Source organism: Canis lupus, chromosome 33, assembly GCF_011100685.1.
Source record: "Canis lupus familiaris isolate Mischka breed German Shepherd chromosome 33, alternate assembly UU_Cfam_GSD_1.0, whole genome shotgun sequence".
Classification (NCBI taxonomy): Eukaryota; Metazoa; Chordata; class Mammalia; order Carnivora; family Canidae; genus Canis; species Canis lupus.
Genome location: NC_049254.1, coordinates 26,554,907 through 26,571,999, shown reverse-complemented (window position 1 = coordinate 26,571,999; position 17,093 = coordinate 26,554,907). Strand labels below are relative to the sequence as shown.

General features: G+C 37.2%; 1 protein-coding gene across 1 annotated transcript in view; it reads right to left on the bottom strand.

Moving 5' to 3' along the window:
- The window catches only part of SLC49A4 (solute carrier family 49 member 4), an 81,804-nt gene that overhangs the window by 12,501 nt on the left and 52,210 nt on the right, over window positions 1-17,093 (bottom strand). The window contains exon 8 of the mRNA XM_038583038.1: window positions 6,256-6,438. Coding sequence (XP_038438966.1) covers window positions 6,256-6,438 — 183 coding nt within the window. The remainder of the gene's footprint in view (window positions 1-6,255; window positions 6,439-17,093) is intronic.

The following is a 17,093-nucleotide window of genomic DNA, read 5'->3' as shown; positions in this document are numbered from 1 at the left end:
AGAGGTTGTGTTGGTGGTAGTGGGATATCTTCCCTAGTTTAATATCCATTTAGCAATTTAAATTAAAAAATAACAACAACAACAACAACAACAACAACAGGGGTACTGGGTGGATCAGGGTGTTAAGCATCTGTCTTTGGCTCAGGTCATGATTTCAGGGTCCTGGGATCCAGCCCCGTTGTGCTGAGGCTCCCTGCTCAGTAGGGAGTCGGCTTCTCCCCCTCCCCACAGCTCATGCGCGCTCTCTCTCAAATGAACAAATAAAATCTTAAAACAAAAACAAAGGAGGGGGAAAAGTTCCCTGGTACATTTTCTTTCCTTTGGGTACTGCTATAAGTTTATATTTTCCTTTTGTACTTCTCTAGAATACTAATACTACCCTAATCTTCAAAAATCATCCTGAAGATTTCTACACTGCTGCTTTAGTTCAATCCATAATTCATATGGCTAAAAGAGCAATTTATGCTCAGGAATGGAAATCAGAAAACCGAGTGGTGAGAAAAGGTGCTGAAATACCTTTTTTCTGTAATATGCTTACAAAAGCAGCCTCCCCACATTTCAATTTTTACATTTTAAAAGTCAGACATGCTATTCTATAGCATATAACAAAGACATGTATTTCAGTGGTATTTCTATGCAAAGTTGTTTTCTGTGCTCTACTTGGATTGACTATAATCTAAACACCCAGGAAGGCTGTGACCCATGGAATTTTGTCTTCATTCTGATATTCCCTGAAATGACACACCGACATTTTCAGCTTTTATTTTGGCCATACAGCTTCTGGATTTCTGATGATAACTTTAACGGGCAAAAAGAAGTAAAAAACAAACAAACAAACAAAAACCAAGGAGAGAAAAAGCAGCAAAATAGAACAGCATATTGTTTATATTAAAAGTGCGCATTTTGACTTTAAGGTCCAATTTTAAGCAATAGCTAAGAAAAACTATGGTTTGACAAAGTGGTCTACAACAATGACATTTTCTAAACCTTAAGAGATTGTATTTCGTGGGGAGCTAGAGTAACACCCCCGTAGCAACAACCAACTTGTCCTTGCTCTCCTTAAACCTAGAAATGTATCAAATATTGCCAAAGCAGATCTTTTTTATTTCATCACAGTTGTGCAATTATTCCTTCTCCCTGGGTTTGGATGAAATCTATAAAAATGCCTCATAATTGCTCCTTAGTGAAGTTATGGCTTACAGGTGAGTTGTTACTGTGCCTCCTGTGAAAAGTCAGATTCATCTTTCAGCTGAGTTCACTAAGCTCAGCCAACTACCAGTGTTCTTTGAAATTACTGGCCTTTTCAGAAGGCAAAAAGATACGCATCTCTACCTTTTCCCACTGCAAACCATTCACATAATCCACAGCTTTCCTGCTCCAATAAGCAGGAAATGGCTTGCTTAAATGTTTAATATGACTTTGCAGCTGCAAAGTCCTTTCTGAGCCTGGTGTCATAGGACATAATTGAACCAAGAGAGTCCTGATTCACTGAAACTTTCTTATTCTTTTAACCTTTATACCTTTTAAAAGGGAGCACAGTTTTCTAATATTTTCTAATGTACCCTTTTTTTTTGACTTTCAATAGAGAAAATACAAATCCATACTTTAAGGTTCCACAATTTGCCTCTGTCTATATTTCTGCTGGTTGTCATTTATTATATATACTACATCTTGAGTACTCTGCTCATTTTGCAGTTTGGACAGGTACTATATTTTATTTGAAGTGGACTTTGCACCAAATAGTGATGCTCTGTTGGAACTGAACTAATTAGGATTTTGCTCATCCTCATACCTTTTTCTTCCAGAAGCACTATTACACATTTTTACCTCATCTTTCCCTTTAATGATGCCTTGCTTTCAGTTTCTACCACCTTCGAATACTTGTCTGGTCCCAGATAACACCCTCCAGAACCAACCTTCTACTTTCTTTGGGGATTTATTTATTTATTTATTTTTTTCTTTGGGGATTTAACCAGAATTATGATGATTTAATAAAACTGTCTCCATATTCACTCAAGAGGAGCCAGGTGACATCATGATTTCATGGTATAATTCCCCCTCTCCCTTCACTACATATTCACTACCCAACAGATCTGATAATGTCGTGTAATTACTCCCTACATATAAAATTGCTCCTCACTAGTCCACATCTGGTGAACCTGTCAATACCTCACCCTTCAGCAGGCCTCTGAATCTTTTGAGCCACAATGCAGCCTCAGATTCATGGTAGGCTACTTCAAAATGAAAGGCTTGTGGTAAAAACCTTTAGTGCATTTAGCCAAACCTGCGGCAAAGCTTCTAGAACAACAAAAAAATAGCAAACAATACAAACTTCAGAACAAGTTACAAACAAAAAACAGAAAAACATTAGAATATATTTCAGAGCTTATAAAGAATGTAACAGCATCCACAGAGTGATTTTGTATGTGAGGTTATTAGAATAAAGCATCACTGTACTGTCTGAAATAACTCATTGAGATTCTCAAAGCAAACATTATTGGAAGCAACTCAGTTTTACAAATATGCTTATATGAGGGAACAAGTTAACAGTTTTTGGTTTTTGCTTTATTGTTCTGAAACTGACCTTGAAAAACTCAAGACAGAAAAACTCTTAAGAAACTTCTGACATGGGGATCCCTGGGGTGGCTCAGTGGTTTAGCATTGCCTTCAGCCCAGGGCGTGATCCTGGAGACCCAGGATCGAGTCCTACATCGGGCTCCCTGCATGGAGCCTGCTTCTCCCTCTGCCTGTCTCTCTCTCTCTCTCTCTCTCTCTGTGTGTCTCTTATGAATAAATAAATGAAATATTAAAAAAAGAAAGAAAGAAAGAAAGAAAGAAAGAAAGAAAGAAAGAAAGAAAAGAAAAGAAAAGAAAGAAAAAAGAAAAGAAAAGAAAAGAAAAACTACTGACACTGTTCCAAGTACCCCAAACACAGTGAGAACAGGACACGGAAGACCCTGTGACCCAGGGCTCCAAAGAAGCAGTGGCAATGGCAGAGAAGCTGGTATGATGTTCACCATCAATGATGGCAATGGCCATAATCTACAAGGAAATCACCAGTGGAGGCTTGGTTGCTAGGCAAGCCATTGTAATGTGGTCATTTTGGGGTTAGTCTGTACGGCCCTGAAAAATTATCTCTGACACGGTCACCCACGAAGTAGCACATTGTGGGGAAATAAACTCTATTCAGGAAGTTGAGTACTTCTTCGAGGCGTGATCTACAGAACCACAGATCTTCATGATGATTAAAAGCCAGGCCTTCCAATCATGTAATTGACAGAGCTGAATCCTGACATATAACTAACTTCTGGGTGAGTTTTTCAAGTTTTAACATGTCTGAATTATGGCATTCGAAAGCTGGCTGTAAACAAAGAGAACTCCACTTATCCCAAGACATGTTTAGGGTCCTAGGCTGTCGAACAGAATTTTTAGACTTGTAGCATATGTATCCTCAGGCCTCAGTTAAAAGGCGTGTAGGCTTCTGTTGTAGAACTTGTGGGGCAGGACCAGCTAATCGTACGTGAGAAAGCCACAAGTCAGTCATGGTTCTAGTTACCTTAGCCTTAGAGAGGTGTGGGCATATTTGTGTGCATTTATCACACACACAAACACGTAAGAGCATTCTTTAAAATAGAAGCCTAGATATTTAAATTCCTATTAGCAAGGAATTTGCTCTTTACACATACCTTTTCTCAGTAACTCTCTAAAACGTCAAAATATACTGAGATTTTTTTCCCCCTGAAAATCACCTTGCTGGATTAAAATTAATTATTAAAGTTTCATTTTCTACAATAATTGTGGAGATTAGACATAAACCTTTACCATCGACACAGATACATATACAAACACGTGATCAGACACCAACCAAAAAGAGGGAAGTTTTTTTTTGTCCCCCAGCTAGAGAGATCCTTGATTTTGTCAGTGAGATAGGAATTAGCAGAAATATTGCTAAGTGTTTCTTCTGTTACCTATGTCAAAGAAACAAAAATACCTGCTGGTGTCTGGTTACTAGGAACCCGCAAAATGGGGGTGAGTACCAACTGACGTTAGTTCTAGTTCACCTGAGCTAGACTCGTCCCAAAATAGTCAGGGGTACACTGGGCTTTTCCATACTCAGACCACTGTGTAGGGATATTCTCTGCCTTAAACTGGTTAATCAGTATATGTTATATTTTAGAGACCACATGCAAGAGGTTTTTTGGGGGAGAATAGCATTATTTCCATCTACTCTTGTTTTTATATACTGGGAGGAGGAAACTCTATTTCCAGCAGACAGAAAAAAACCCCTACACTCTCCCGAGCTGCAGGGACCACTTAGCAAGGCTGTGCCCATGAGCTGGAAAATTGTTTCTATCACCTGAGGGGGCAACACAGCCATCCCTCATACTTGACCATGCAAAAGAGAGGTACTGAGCCTCTTAGTTTCTACCGTGGCATACTGAAATGGGCTGAAGCTGATGTGCGGTAATTGTTTATTCTCTTTAGAATTGTTTGTACTGTTTTAGAAAACACACCGGAGCAAAGATCTAATTCCAGTGCTTCTTGATGGCATTTTTCCTGATGGAAACAAATGTTTCCAGGAGGACTGTAAACAGGGAGCTGACCTCATTAATCTCTCTCTCCTTCATATGAGAAAAGTTTACGTAAGTTAAAACCTACTCTACCTGCATTACTGATTGATGGAAATACTCTAGTTTGTTGTTAGTTATATATATTAAGAAGTTAATATATCATTTGGGTGCTTTTCACTGTTAGGTGAAAATGCTATGCAAACAGTTGTCCAAAACCCAGGGCAGATTATTTCATCAGCTTTAAAACTTTCAAAAATTTATTTCCCAGTCACGGTGGTTATCATGGCTATTATTTAAATTATAAGCCCTATGAGCAGTTTTAAGTTTCCTATGAACACTTAGGCCTCTTGGACTGTCACATTTTAAAGCAATTCTTACATTTGAATCCTACAAATAAGATACTTCCATATATAAATTATACAAATTTACTGGTATTTGATGAGCTAAGAGAACAGCAATGAGAAAAAAAGGTAGTAATAATAGATTAAGATGAGGAAATAAAATAGGATCTAAGCCTAGTAGAAATTAATAATCACAAGCATAAATCCTTAACATGCAAAAAAGAATACTAGAGAATTATGCTCAAATTTTCTGAAACCGTGAGATACATTTTGGACAGAAGAAAGAATATCAGAGAAAACCAAACAACTATGCAAAACAGAGTCACTGCAAACCCACAGACCCCAACATCATGCAAGGCTGCCTTCAACGTGCGCAGCAACCTTTCCAGGTGTCCCCGCAGTGTCTCCTCCCACCCCTCAAAAAGATTATTTTAACATTTCATTCTCTCCATAAGCCCTTGCTCCGCTATCTTCCCGCCAGCTCTTAACAGACTGGCTTCTAAGTGGAAGTTGGTGCCATCAAGAAGGAGCTCCTTCGACAATCTTCTTGGGGAAATGTGTCTGTGTCTGTGCCCATGCACGCTGTCTCCTCTCCTAACTCCTTCAATCCAAGGCTAACACCTCCAACTGAGTTCAGGACCCCATCTCTTCCTCTCTTGAAGGGTCTCCCTTTTCTTCAAAGGTGTACTCCTAGGTTCTCATTTCAACCTTCTTTTCACTCTATACTTGTGCTAACCAATTCACTAGCCACATGTAGCTATTTAAACTTAAATGAATTAAAATGAAATTAAAAAAAAAAAATTCCTTAACTTGCACTAGTTTCATGTGGCTCGTGGAACTGTACTAGGACAGTCCAGATAAAGAGCTCTGTCATCATCATAAAAAGTTCCATTCCATAGTGCTGTTCTATACATTTTACACACTCTTGGGCGACTTCATTCATCTCTAAGGCTTTACACTACAAATATACCCCTGATATTAATTTATATCTTAAGACAGCAAATTTGAAGTACCTTTTAAAAAGTAATTTACCAGTGGTTCTCAACAAGAACCTGCATATTAGAATTACCTGGGGGCTTTAAAAAATACAAATGCAGGGCCCTAGTCCAGGTTAATTAAACCAGAAACTCTAGGGAGTAAGGGTGCATTAGATCAGGCAAAGATGCATTTCAAGAAAAACAACCGAGGATCTTCTTTTTGTTTTTGTTTTTAACTAGCACGTTAAAGTTCAAATAAACTAATTTGCCTTAGCGAGAATTCTCCATATAAATTCCCTATATATCAGTGCCACAAACCTCTCTCGTAACACATTTAGATAGGAAATAGAAAGTCAAATTTCTTACCTGTGTGATAAAATGTGAGAAAAAATAAAAGTACTCCCATGAACATGTTACTTAAAAAAGTGACAACTCCGCAAGTAATTCCTTCTGGAACTGGGTAGACAGTTTCCACAAAAAGCTCAAAAAATATAGGTATACTGCTATTCAAGAACACTCCCAGGAGAATGCAGGAGGCATACAATGTCACTAAAATAAAAACACAAACATTTTAGTTTCATGGTAGCAGCAGTAAGTCATATAAGATAGATCTTCTGGGTATTCTCTTTCATAAGTATCAACTCTGGAATTTCATATGTTTTCAATGGTAGTTGATAAAGTTTGACAAAGTATCACTATCTGTCAACTCTTTGCTCAGGTTTTGTGGATAGGGAGAAGGTTTTGTTGTAGGATGATTACCAATTTACTTGCTTTGTCTTTTTGGTTTGGATTATTCCAAAGCACAGAAACAATTTTACCACCAATTCTAATTAAAAGGATTCTTCTTTAGTCTCCTGTCTGACAGATGTTTAGATAAAATATAGCAACTTAATTTGAAATCTAAACTCATTCAATAGTTTTAAAGAGAAGTTAAAATCTAAGAATAAATGTAAGAAACGTTGTTCCTGAAAATTAGATATTTAAAGGCACTGGCTAGTAATTATCCTCAAGTACAACATAAAAATATCCAGTACATAATACCTGAAGAAACACTTAAAATGAATTAGCCTTCAATATTGGAATGAGTTTTATGTCAACTGTTTTTTTTTAATTACATAGCTTTTTTGGAACACAAAAAAATTTCACCCAGGGATGTATAATAAATGTTAGGGTCCCAGGTTAGCAATAAAAAGCCCATTAACCCTATTCCATAGTGAAATCTTTGTGTTTTTTAAAATATTTTATTTACTCATGAGAGACACACACAGAGAGAGAGAGAGAGAGAGAGGCAGAGTCACAAGCAGAGGGAAAAGCAGGCTCCATGCAGGGAGCCTGACGTGGGACTTGATCCCAGGTCTCCAGGATCACGTGCCCTGGGCTGAAGGCGGCGCTAAACCACTGGGCTACCCAGGCTGCCCAATAGTGAAATCTTTGAATAAGGACATTATTCTCATTCTTAGAAGAATGTCTAGGGAAATGTACCCCACTCCCAATAGCTATTTCACAGCTACTGTCTGCATACAAACCTTCATTACTTTTTTTTTTTTTTTAAGATTTTATTTATCTATTCACAAGAGACAGAGAGAGAGAGGCAGAGACACAGGCAGAGGGAGAAGCAGGCTCCCAGCAAGCAGCCTGATGCAGGACTCGATCCCGGGACTTCAGGATCACGCCCTGGGCTGAATGAAGCCAGACACCCAGCCACTGCGCCACCCAAGCGTTCTAAACCTTCATTACTTTAAATATGAAGGTGAAAAAAGAACCAATGAGGCAAAAAAAAAAAAAAAAAAAAAAATGATATCCTACAGAAACTTAAAACATATCCCTTATAGACTAATGAGTTTATCATACTCACAGATATAGGAGTAGAATTTATTCTAAGCCTAAGGTTATTAGGAAAATATTTATTTATTTGTTTGTTTGTTTATTTATTTATTTATTTAAATTCTAAAGCTCTAATTGGCTTATTAAATGATTCATGAACTGGGCAGCATGTAGCCAGTAGAGGGGAACTCCCAGAAAAATATTTTATGTATTTATTTTTTTTTCAGGAAAATATTTTAAAGTATTTGTTAAGGAAAAAAATTTCTGTACAGTACCCTCAACTTCTGTTTCCTCCTCCAATTACACTAGCCTTTCCGGATTATAAAATATTTAGTGATTCTTTAACACAAATACTGGTGAGTATATTGACTTTTTTGACTAAAAGATACACATGAAGAGAGAGAACAAAAGGATGACAGTGATTAAAGAACACACTGCTGGCTGGAGCAGTGACTGAACTACTCACAGAATTAAATGGGAAACATCTGATAGTTAAAATAAATACCACTTAAAATATGAAGGAATTTTCAAGATTCTTAAAGCCAAAACCCCTCATGCTCACTAGGTATTTGCCAGACACAGATCACATAAATCAATCAACACATTCCCCTCTACACGTGACTCATTAGTGGTGCACTAGGAGATGTAGGGAGATGAACTGTCACTGTATTGTTTATTATTCTTCCTACAAAACACTTTATAATCATTTGTTGGTCAGTCAGTGATCAGAGCAGAGATGGCTATTGACCCAAACACGGATGAATCTAGGAGTTTAAAGTAAGAAAATATTGAAATAAATGACAGGAAAAAAAATCAGACTTTTAGGAACCAGGAAATGCTACTTCTAAGGATTCACAAACCACTAACAGAATGAGTTATTTTTAGAAAACACGTTTGGAAATAATCCTTTTGGCATTTTTATTATTTATTTATTTATCAAGATTTTATTTATTTATTCATGGAAGATACACAAAGAGAGAGGGAGGGACACAGGCAGAGGGAGAAGCAGGCTCCATGCAGGAGCCCGATGTGGGACTCAATCTCAGGACTCCAGGATCACAACCTGGGCCGAAGGCAGACACTCAACCGCTGAGCCACCCAGGCATCCCTGGCATTTTCATTTTTGAAAGAAATAAACTCTCACGTGTAATTTGTAATTAGGCAACTTAACATAACTGAAAAATTACCAATAATCTGTATATATTAGAATAACTGCACGTTGTAAAAACAAGAATGATAAGGTAATGATGAGGTCACACAGAAAGGGGACTATTGGTATGAAGACCTGAAAAGAGAGCTTTGGTTTTATTGATTTTTATCAAACACGGTGCTGAGAGAAACAGACAGAAAGACACACAGACACACAGGCACACACACATAGGATTTCTCAGAAAAGTAGAGCCTGGTGAAGCAGGTGGCCCTGTCTGAAAACTCCTTAAGACCATCCCACTCCCTTGGTTTCATTTCCTGCTCATTAAAAATCTGATTTTGGTTTCCTAAGTATCTGAATTCTGGGAAGGGAAGAGGAAATGTTTATTACTGGAAAGATAAAATTTCTGTTGTAATTAAACATTGTTGATGGAACTGTAAATAGTTTATCTTCTGATAGGTAATTTGAAAATGCCCATCAAATTAAATTACGCGGTTACTCTTTGACCCAGCAATTCTACTTCTAGGTATTTATCCTATAGCTATTAAGGTACAAGAACATAGGGAACATTCACTGCAATATTGTTTGTAATATTAAAAGATTAAAGGCAAGCTAAATGTCCACCAATAGGGAGGTTGGTTGGTTAAAAATTTATCAAACATCCAAAGGTGTATTATGCAACCATTAAAAGTGGAAGTAAGTCTGTATATACTGATATTAATGACATCTAAGGTATGTAAATGAAAAAGGTGTAAAAAAGTGTGTTACCTTTTTAAAAAGGACGGATACACATACACCCATTTGTAAATTTACAGAATTCTATGAGAAAATACCCAAGAAACTGATATTCAGGATTGCCTCTATAGAGAAAAACTGGAAGCCACAGGAGGGTAGATATTTTTCCTCTTATACCTTTTTTACAACTATTTGAATTTGAATTATTTGCTTTGTTCATATCTTAACTATTTAACCACAAAGAGAATTTTATTGTAAACTCATGAAATAGCAGCTGATCCAACTCCCCCTCATCCAAGTTTCTTAGCTCACTGATTCAGAACTGGTTATCACTGGGTGGCCTGACTCAGAGACCTGATGTCTACATCTGGGAGCCATGTAACCCAGCCCTTGTGCAGGATCCTTGACACAAATATTCCCACATCATTTTTTTTTTAAAGATTTTATTCATTTGAGAGAGAGAGAGAGAGAGAGAACATGTGCACAAGAAGGGGGGCAGCAGGCAGAGGGAGAGGGAGAAGCAGGCTCCCGGCAGAGCAGGGAGCCCAATGCAGATCTTGATCCCAGGACCCTGGGACCATGACCCAAGCTGAAGGCAGACGCCCAACAGACTGAGCCACCCAGGAGCCCCCCACTTCAGTTTATAAGAATTCCTATTACGCAAGCATAGGATAAGAGGTCTGAAAAGGATATAACTTGAGAGGCTAGTAATTGAAAAGCAAGTATTTTCCGTTGGTTCTCTCACTCTCGGGGTCTGCTTCTTGTATTTTATAAAAATGATGACCAAGAGGTTGTTTTACACTTGTTATTGCATAAAGAATCAAAATAGTTTAGGCAGGAAAGGGTTAAACTAAGATCATCATAATCAGCTGGGGAAAAGTAGCTGTGTCAGGACCGATTTCATATACTCCCCAGTGCTCTGGGACATGCATAAAGTAGAAGCCAATTTGAATTTGACTTCCATTTGAGTTTTCAGTTTGGAGGCTGATATAGTATCTTTATACACTGGTTTGGCAGATCCAGTGGGTGAATGTCATCTATTAAAAGTCAGGCAGACAAGATAATTTCCTGCTCGTCAGAGAGGGTTCAACCTACATGATTGTTAAATATTTCTATGACTTTCTATAGTGCTGATACTAAAATTATAATAAACCGCCTTTCAATTAAGAAGTCAAGGTAATTTAGCAGAACAAACACAATGCTGATGTAGAGTCTTTTTCAAAGAAGTTAATAAAATTTCATGGGCCCACGATTCAAATTGCAAAAAAACAAAGTCCTATGTCGCACAAAATATAGTTACAACGAATGTATTTCAAGAACGTGAATTGGATCATAACCCTGAAAGTACTACTTCCCCTGTCCTCCTAATGACAAACCAAATTAGTAAACTTTAGGGAAATAAAACTGTATAAAATACATTTTTACTAATCCAAACACTCAGACCTCAGGTGATTAGTGTTGTAAAAGCAATGGCAAAATTCCAGATAAGTACTACTTCATTCAAGGGCGCCTGGAGGGCTCAGTCAGTTAAGAATCTGCCTTCAGCTCAGGTCATGATCCCAGGGTCCTGGGATCGAGCCCCATGTCAGCCTCCTGCTCAGTGGGGAGTCTGCTTCTCCTTCTGTCCCTCCCCTTGCTCGTGCTCTCTCTCTCTCCCTCTCAAATAAATAAATAAATAGGATCTTAAAAAAAAAGAACTTTCATTTAACATTTAATAAGATTCTCAAGATACCATTAATAACAAAAATAACTTCATATCTTGGATTCATATAATTTTTAGAGCATTTTGAAAACTGCTTTCAGGGCAGCCCAGGTGGCTCAGTGGTTTAGCGCTGCCTTCAGCCCAGGGCCTGATCCTGGGGACCCGGGATTGAGTCCCGTTTTGGGCTCCCTACATGAAGCCTGCTTCTCCCTCTGCTTGTGTCTCTGCCCCTCTCTCTCTGTGTGTGTCTCATGAATGAATAAATGAAATCTTTTAAAAGTAAAAATAAAAACTGCTTTCAAATATATTATCATATTTGATTATCTTATCGACTCTTTGAAGCAGGTAAAGGATTTTTGCAGATCAAGTGACCAAAGTTCTGAAAGTCGAAATGACTTAATTAGAACAACATAAATTAGCTTTGCTAAAAATAATATAATTAAGGCCTACAGAATGTAGCATGTTTTCTACCAAGCCACTGTGTCACACTGAAAAAACAAAAGACAAACAGAAAACACAAGACTTGGTATTTATTTAATGGTATTAACACAAAAGGCATGCTTCCCAAATCTGTGATCAGTACAAAAGCTGGAAGTCATCGCACATAAGACAGACGACAAAAAACCGAACACCAAAAGGTTACAGATAAGTAACTTTAATCTTTACATCTACTACATCTTTAATCTTAAATTAAAGATGAAAAAATTAATTAATTTTTAATAAAATTAATTAAAATTGAACTTTAATCTACTACATCTACAGATAAGTAGATGAACTTTAATCATGATAAATGTAAAATGGGTTCAAAAATTAGTGTTTAAGTATATAATAGGGAAAAAATAAGCCTTTCTTCAAAACCATTTATTAGGCACCTATGATATGTAAGTGGCTCTGTTGGAAACGTGAACAGGACACATCACTCCTCATCTAAAGGAACACAACCCACACCTATGGCTTAATAGCTAGCAGCCATTTATACGCACAGTGCTAAGAAGATAACTGTACTTCATTCTTTAAAACAAAACAAAAAAAGCTATGTCTAATCACGAGCTGCAACACTCCCCAGTGTGAGGTGCTGAGTACAGCAGGAAAAGTGAGCTAAATTCTACTGGCAACTGGTGTTCATGAAAATCCTGACAAGTTATAGTAGGTTTAGAAGAGGCTGACTACACTGTTCAGGGCTGGGAATCCACGTCTGATGAGGACAGCTTGTGATTGCTGAGGGCTGCTTAGGTTAAGGCAAAGGCCAGACAGGACAGGTATAATGTTTTCAGGGTGTCAGTAGAAGGGGGAGGGGGCTGAATTGCCCTGTGTGCTGTGTTGCTCCCAATCAGTTATCTCAATAAGAGGAAGAATTTCCCATGACCCAGGGCGGACAAACAATGGGACAGGGAATGGCTTCCTCCTTCAGGTGGTATTCCATTTGCAGTTAGATGGACATATATCTGGATTGTAATGGAAGAGAGTCACTTATTGGAATAATATGTTATATCAGATAATAACTAAGGTTCATTCAGGTAGATCAATAACAAACTTCAATACATTTAGGTAGAGTACTTAACTAGAATACTGAAAACAAAAATTTTATGGGTGCCTCTAGGTAGATAAGAATAATAAAGAATTTATTTACAGTTTTATTAAAAATTATTATAAATAAGAAATAAGGGTTAAAAATAGCACAATAAATTTTTATCATGAAAAGTTTTAAGGTTTAGAATCAAGAAATTTCCCTAAAGAGTCAGTTTATAACGTTAATACTACTTTATTGGGTAAATTTTATTATTACGCATGCTGATGGAATTTTATTTTATGATAAAGGACCTTCATTGAAAATATCTCTCTACAATCTAAATTAAACTTGATATTGCAAATGAAAATACTCCTTCAGGAAATAATGACACACGTATAAAGAGAAATGGTAAAGATTCACATCGTTTGTTAATGGCACAGCTTTTTTCATAGGTTTTGGATGTGTTCAAAATGTGGGATACATACATATGTATGTACACACAACTGATAGAAAATTTCTATATTGTTGGGATGCCTGCAGGGCTCAGTGGTTGAGTGTCTGCCTTTGGCTCAGAATGTGATCCTGGAGTACGGGGATTGAGTCCCGCATTGGGCTTCCTGCATGGAGCCTGCCCCTCCCTCTATGTCTTTCATGAGTGAATAAATACAACCTTTAAAAAAAAAAAAAAAAAGAAAATTTCTATATTGTTGAGCTGGGCGTTTCCTCTTGGCCTCACGTTTGCTTCTTAAAAATGACTGCTGTGGCCTTCATGATCTGCCACTGATGAAAATATGCTACTGCATATTTCATGTACTCATGAAACTGTGGCGCCAAAAGAGGATAGGGTATATTTTGCTCCAATATTCATTAATGTCGATGATTTTCTTTCTGTATGGTGTTATTTTGTGGGTGTCCCTTGTCTAGCCTCTTTGTTGGCTCATGTAGTCCTAGAAAGGCTGACAATTAGAGTCTCTTATGGCTGGAAGGCAAAGTGGGCTCCAGAAATGAAGCACAACTAATAATCCTTTGAAATAGTGGGCCCAGAGTAGAGATTGATTATGCTATCAGATATCATAGGTATAGGTTAATCAGTAACTTTTAAGTTCCCAAAGAATGATTTATGGTTCTGCAGAATGTGGTGCGTTGTTACACCATGGAACACTGACTGATCACCTGGTCAAGCCCTCTACCTTCCAGAAACAGAATCTGCTTAGAGACTCGTTTCTCTTCTTGAAAATCTCTACTGATAAACATTATATGCTCTTGCTCAGTAGGCCCTATCAGCATTTCAAGATTCTTACATTTACGATTTTTCACAAATCCATTCTCTTTTAATTCATATTCTATTTTTCCCTTCTTGATCAATCATGAATATGAGTAACAGTCACTTCTAGTTCATAAAGTTGGAAAGAATAATTAAATCACTTAGCTTTCTTTCCTTAAAATCCCTAATTTCCTTAAAATTAAAACCAGGGGTGCCTGGGTGGCTCAGTCAGTTAAGCATCTGATCTTAGCTCAGGTCTTGATCTCAGGGTTGTGAGTTCAAGCCCGTGTTGGGCTCCATGTTGGGAATGGAGCCTACTTGAAGAAAAAAAAATGTGTCCATATCTTTAATCATGCTCATCATCCCTTTCTGAATTTTCTCATTTCTATTAAGAGGATCACTCTCTAGCCCATACATGTCACGTGTCTTTCAATACAACTGAATACGTTTTCTTTCTTCAAATAACTCTTGAAGTCAGCTTGTAGTCCCCTATTAACTCTCATGGGGTGGGCGTCTAGCTTATCTTCCCCTTTACTTCCCACTCACCACTACCTATTTCTGACCTCGCCACTGTGGTCTTTAAGTAACTTGAATTAGATGAAGAACCTCCTGAGGCAACTTCTACTAAAACTCAAATTATATTGTTTCAGCAAACTCAACACCAAAGTGCCAACATTTTTCAAAATGCCATTTTCAAAGCATTTATCTGTTCAGTGAAAAATGACTATGTGAGTTGTGGCTAACAGGGCCTACTTTTCAGATAAGGTGAAAAATGTCTTTTTATAATTTTGTATATAGAATAAGCTTCAAGATTTTGAAACTAACATTATCTAGTCATGAGTTTATTTGTTCTACTGAAGATACTTCAATTAATAAAGATATAATACAGTTTTAAGTACTCAGTTTCCTTAAGGAAATAAAAGCATACTGCTGATAGCCTCCAAGGGGATGTACATAAGCAAGTACATGTATTAAAACAGTGCACCTCTAGGTAGAATGGAATGATCCAGTTTTTCTTCTATAGAGATGGGAATGATAATACCCAGATCAGTGGACCACAAAAATATTGCAACAGGTTTTAGCAGTAGCAGCAGTTTTAACCCACAGGTTGAACACCTTCTGATTATGTCAATAATTAACACATATATTTTCACACTTTTCATGTAGATTCTTCTGATATTTAAAAGTAACAACAGGAGGGGCACCTGGGTGTCTCAGTCATTAAGTGTCTGCCTTTGGTCATGACCCCAGGGTCCTGGGATTGAGTCCCATGTCAGGCTCCTTGTTCAGCAGTGAGTCTGTTTCTCCTTCTTCCTCTGCCATTCCCCCTGCTTGTTCTCTCTCTCTCTCAAATAAATAAAATCTTAAAAAACTAAAGTGACAACAGGAATACTAAATTTACTAGAAACGGGAAAAAGATTGGATACTCTTTCATAAAAAAAAAAGACTGGTAAAAAAGAAATATGAATTTGCCATTTCTTGCTTTAAATATCAGTCTAAAGGTCTAGATTTGTCTATAATTAGATTTTGTAGTAAGTTCTTGTTCATGAAACCTCTTTTACTTAAAAGGAATTAGGTCAGATTTTTACAAAGGCAGTAAGAGTATCTGTGACAGATTTATTCAAATTCTCCATTGTTCCATTAAAATGTGCCCTTTTGCCTGCATACAGCTAATGCTAAATAACAGAGTGGCCACGGTTGCTATTACCGGCAATAAGTCATACCTACGGAGATGCAAAATAGAGATAATATACACTTCATTCATTCACTCATTCATTCATTACTCAGGACTTGTGCTAGGTAGTGGAGTGGGAGTTGGGGTCAGAACTGATAAGGCACAGTCCATGCTCCAGATTTTCAGATTGGAAGGGGAGATAAGACACACACTCAAGTAACTATTAAGAGGTATCAGGGAAGAGAGAAAAATACCACTACGATCATTCAGAGAAGGAATGTGAAAATCTAGTTTTTAATGCAGTATATTTCTAAGTTACCAATGTTTATCTATCAGGAGTTTCTTTCCCCCCCTTCTTTCGGGAGTTTCTAAGTGACATTCAAAAATGACTTGCAGGGATGCCTGGGTGGCTCAGCAGCTGAGCTTCTTTCTGCCTTCGGCTCAGGGCATGATCCTAGAGTTCTGGCTCAGGGCATGATCCTAGAGTTCCGGGATTGGGTCCCACATCGGGCTCCCTGCAGGGAGTCTGCTTCTCCCTCTGCCTGTGTCTCTGCCTCTCTCTCTCTCTGTCTCTCATGAATAAATAAATAAAATCTTTTTTTAAAAATGACTTGCAATTGGAAACAACAGTAGAATTTATGAATTCAGTGGTTGTGAAGATGGCCATGTCAAGTTCAATCTTTTGATTCTGGCCTTGACTTAATTTAGAATTCTGCTTTCCTTTCTGTCCAACGTGATTATTTTCAAGGACAGACTGGAAAAACACAGTCCTGACCAGGGTCAATTATATCAATTTCCCTTTAAGATTTAAAAAGATGTACAGTTTTCAATACATCCTTTTTTCATGATTATAAAGTAAAACATAAAAAAAATCAATAAAAGTAAAACATGCTCATTACTACAGATCTAGACAGAAAGGGAGGTAAAAAAAAAATGAATTTTCTTGATGCTTCCACCCAGAGATAAAACCATTAATTTTATCATATCAAATAGAAAACACATAAAATTTAATGAATATCATATCTTATAATGAATATGCTACACTTAAATCAAGGGCAAAAAGTTTGTTCATTATGTACTCATAGCCTTGTTCTTATAAAATCTAACAGACACATACCTGACATACAGTACCACATACACAAAAGTATCTGAGCATAATGCCATGAATAAGAAGAGTTATAAACTAAAACTATTCTACCAGAATGTTGCGCAACTGCTAAATTATGAAATTATACCCTAATAAAATAAAACAAAAAATTCTGGCCCCAAATACTTGCCAAAACTGCTCAAAACCCTAATATAAAAATGTTAGTATATAAAAAGTGCACAGTATCCAAAAACTAT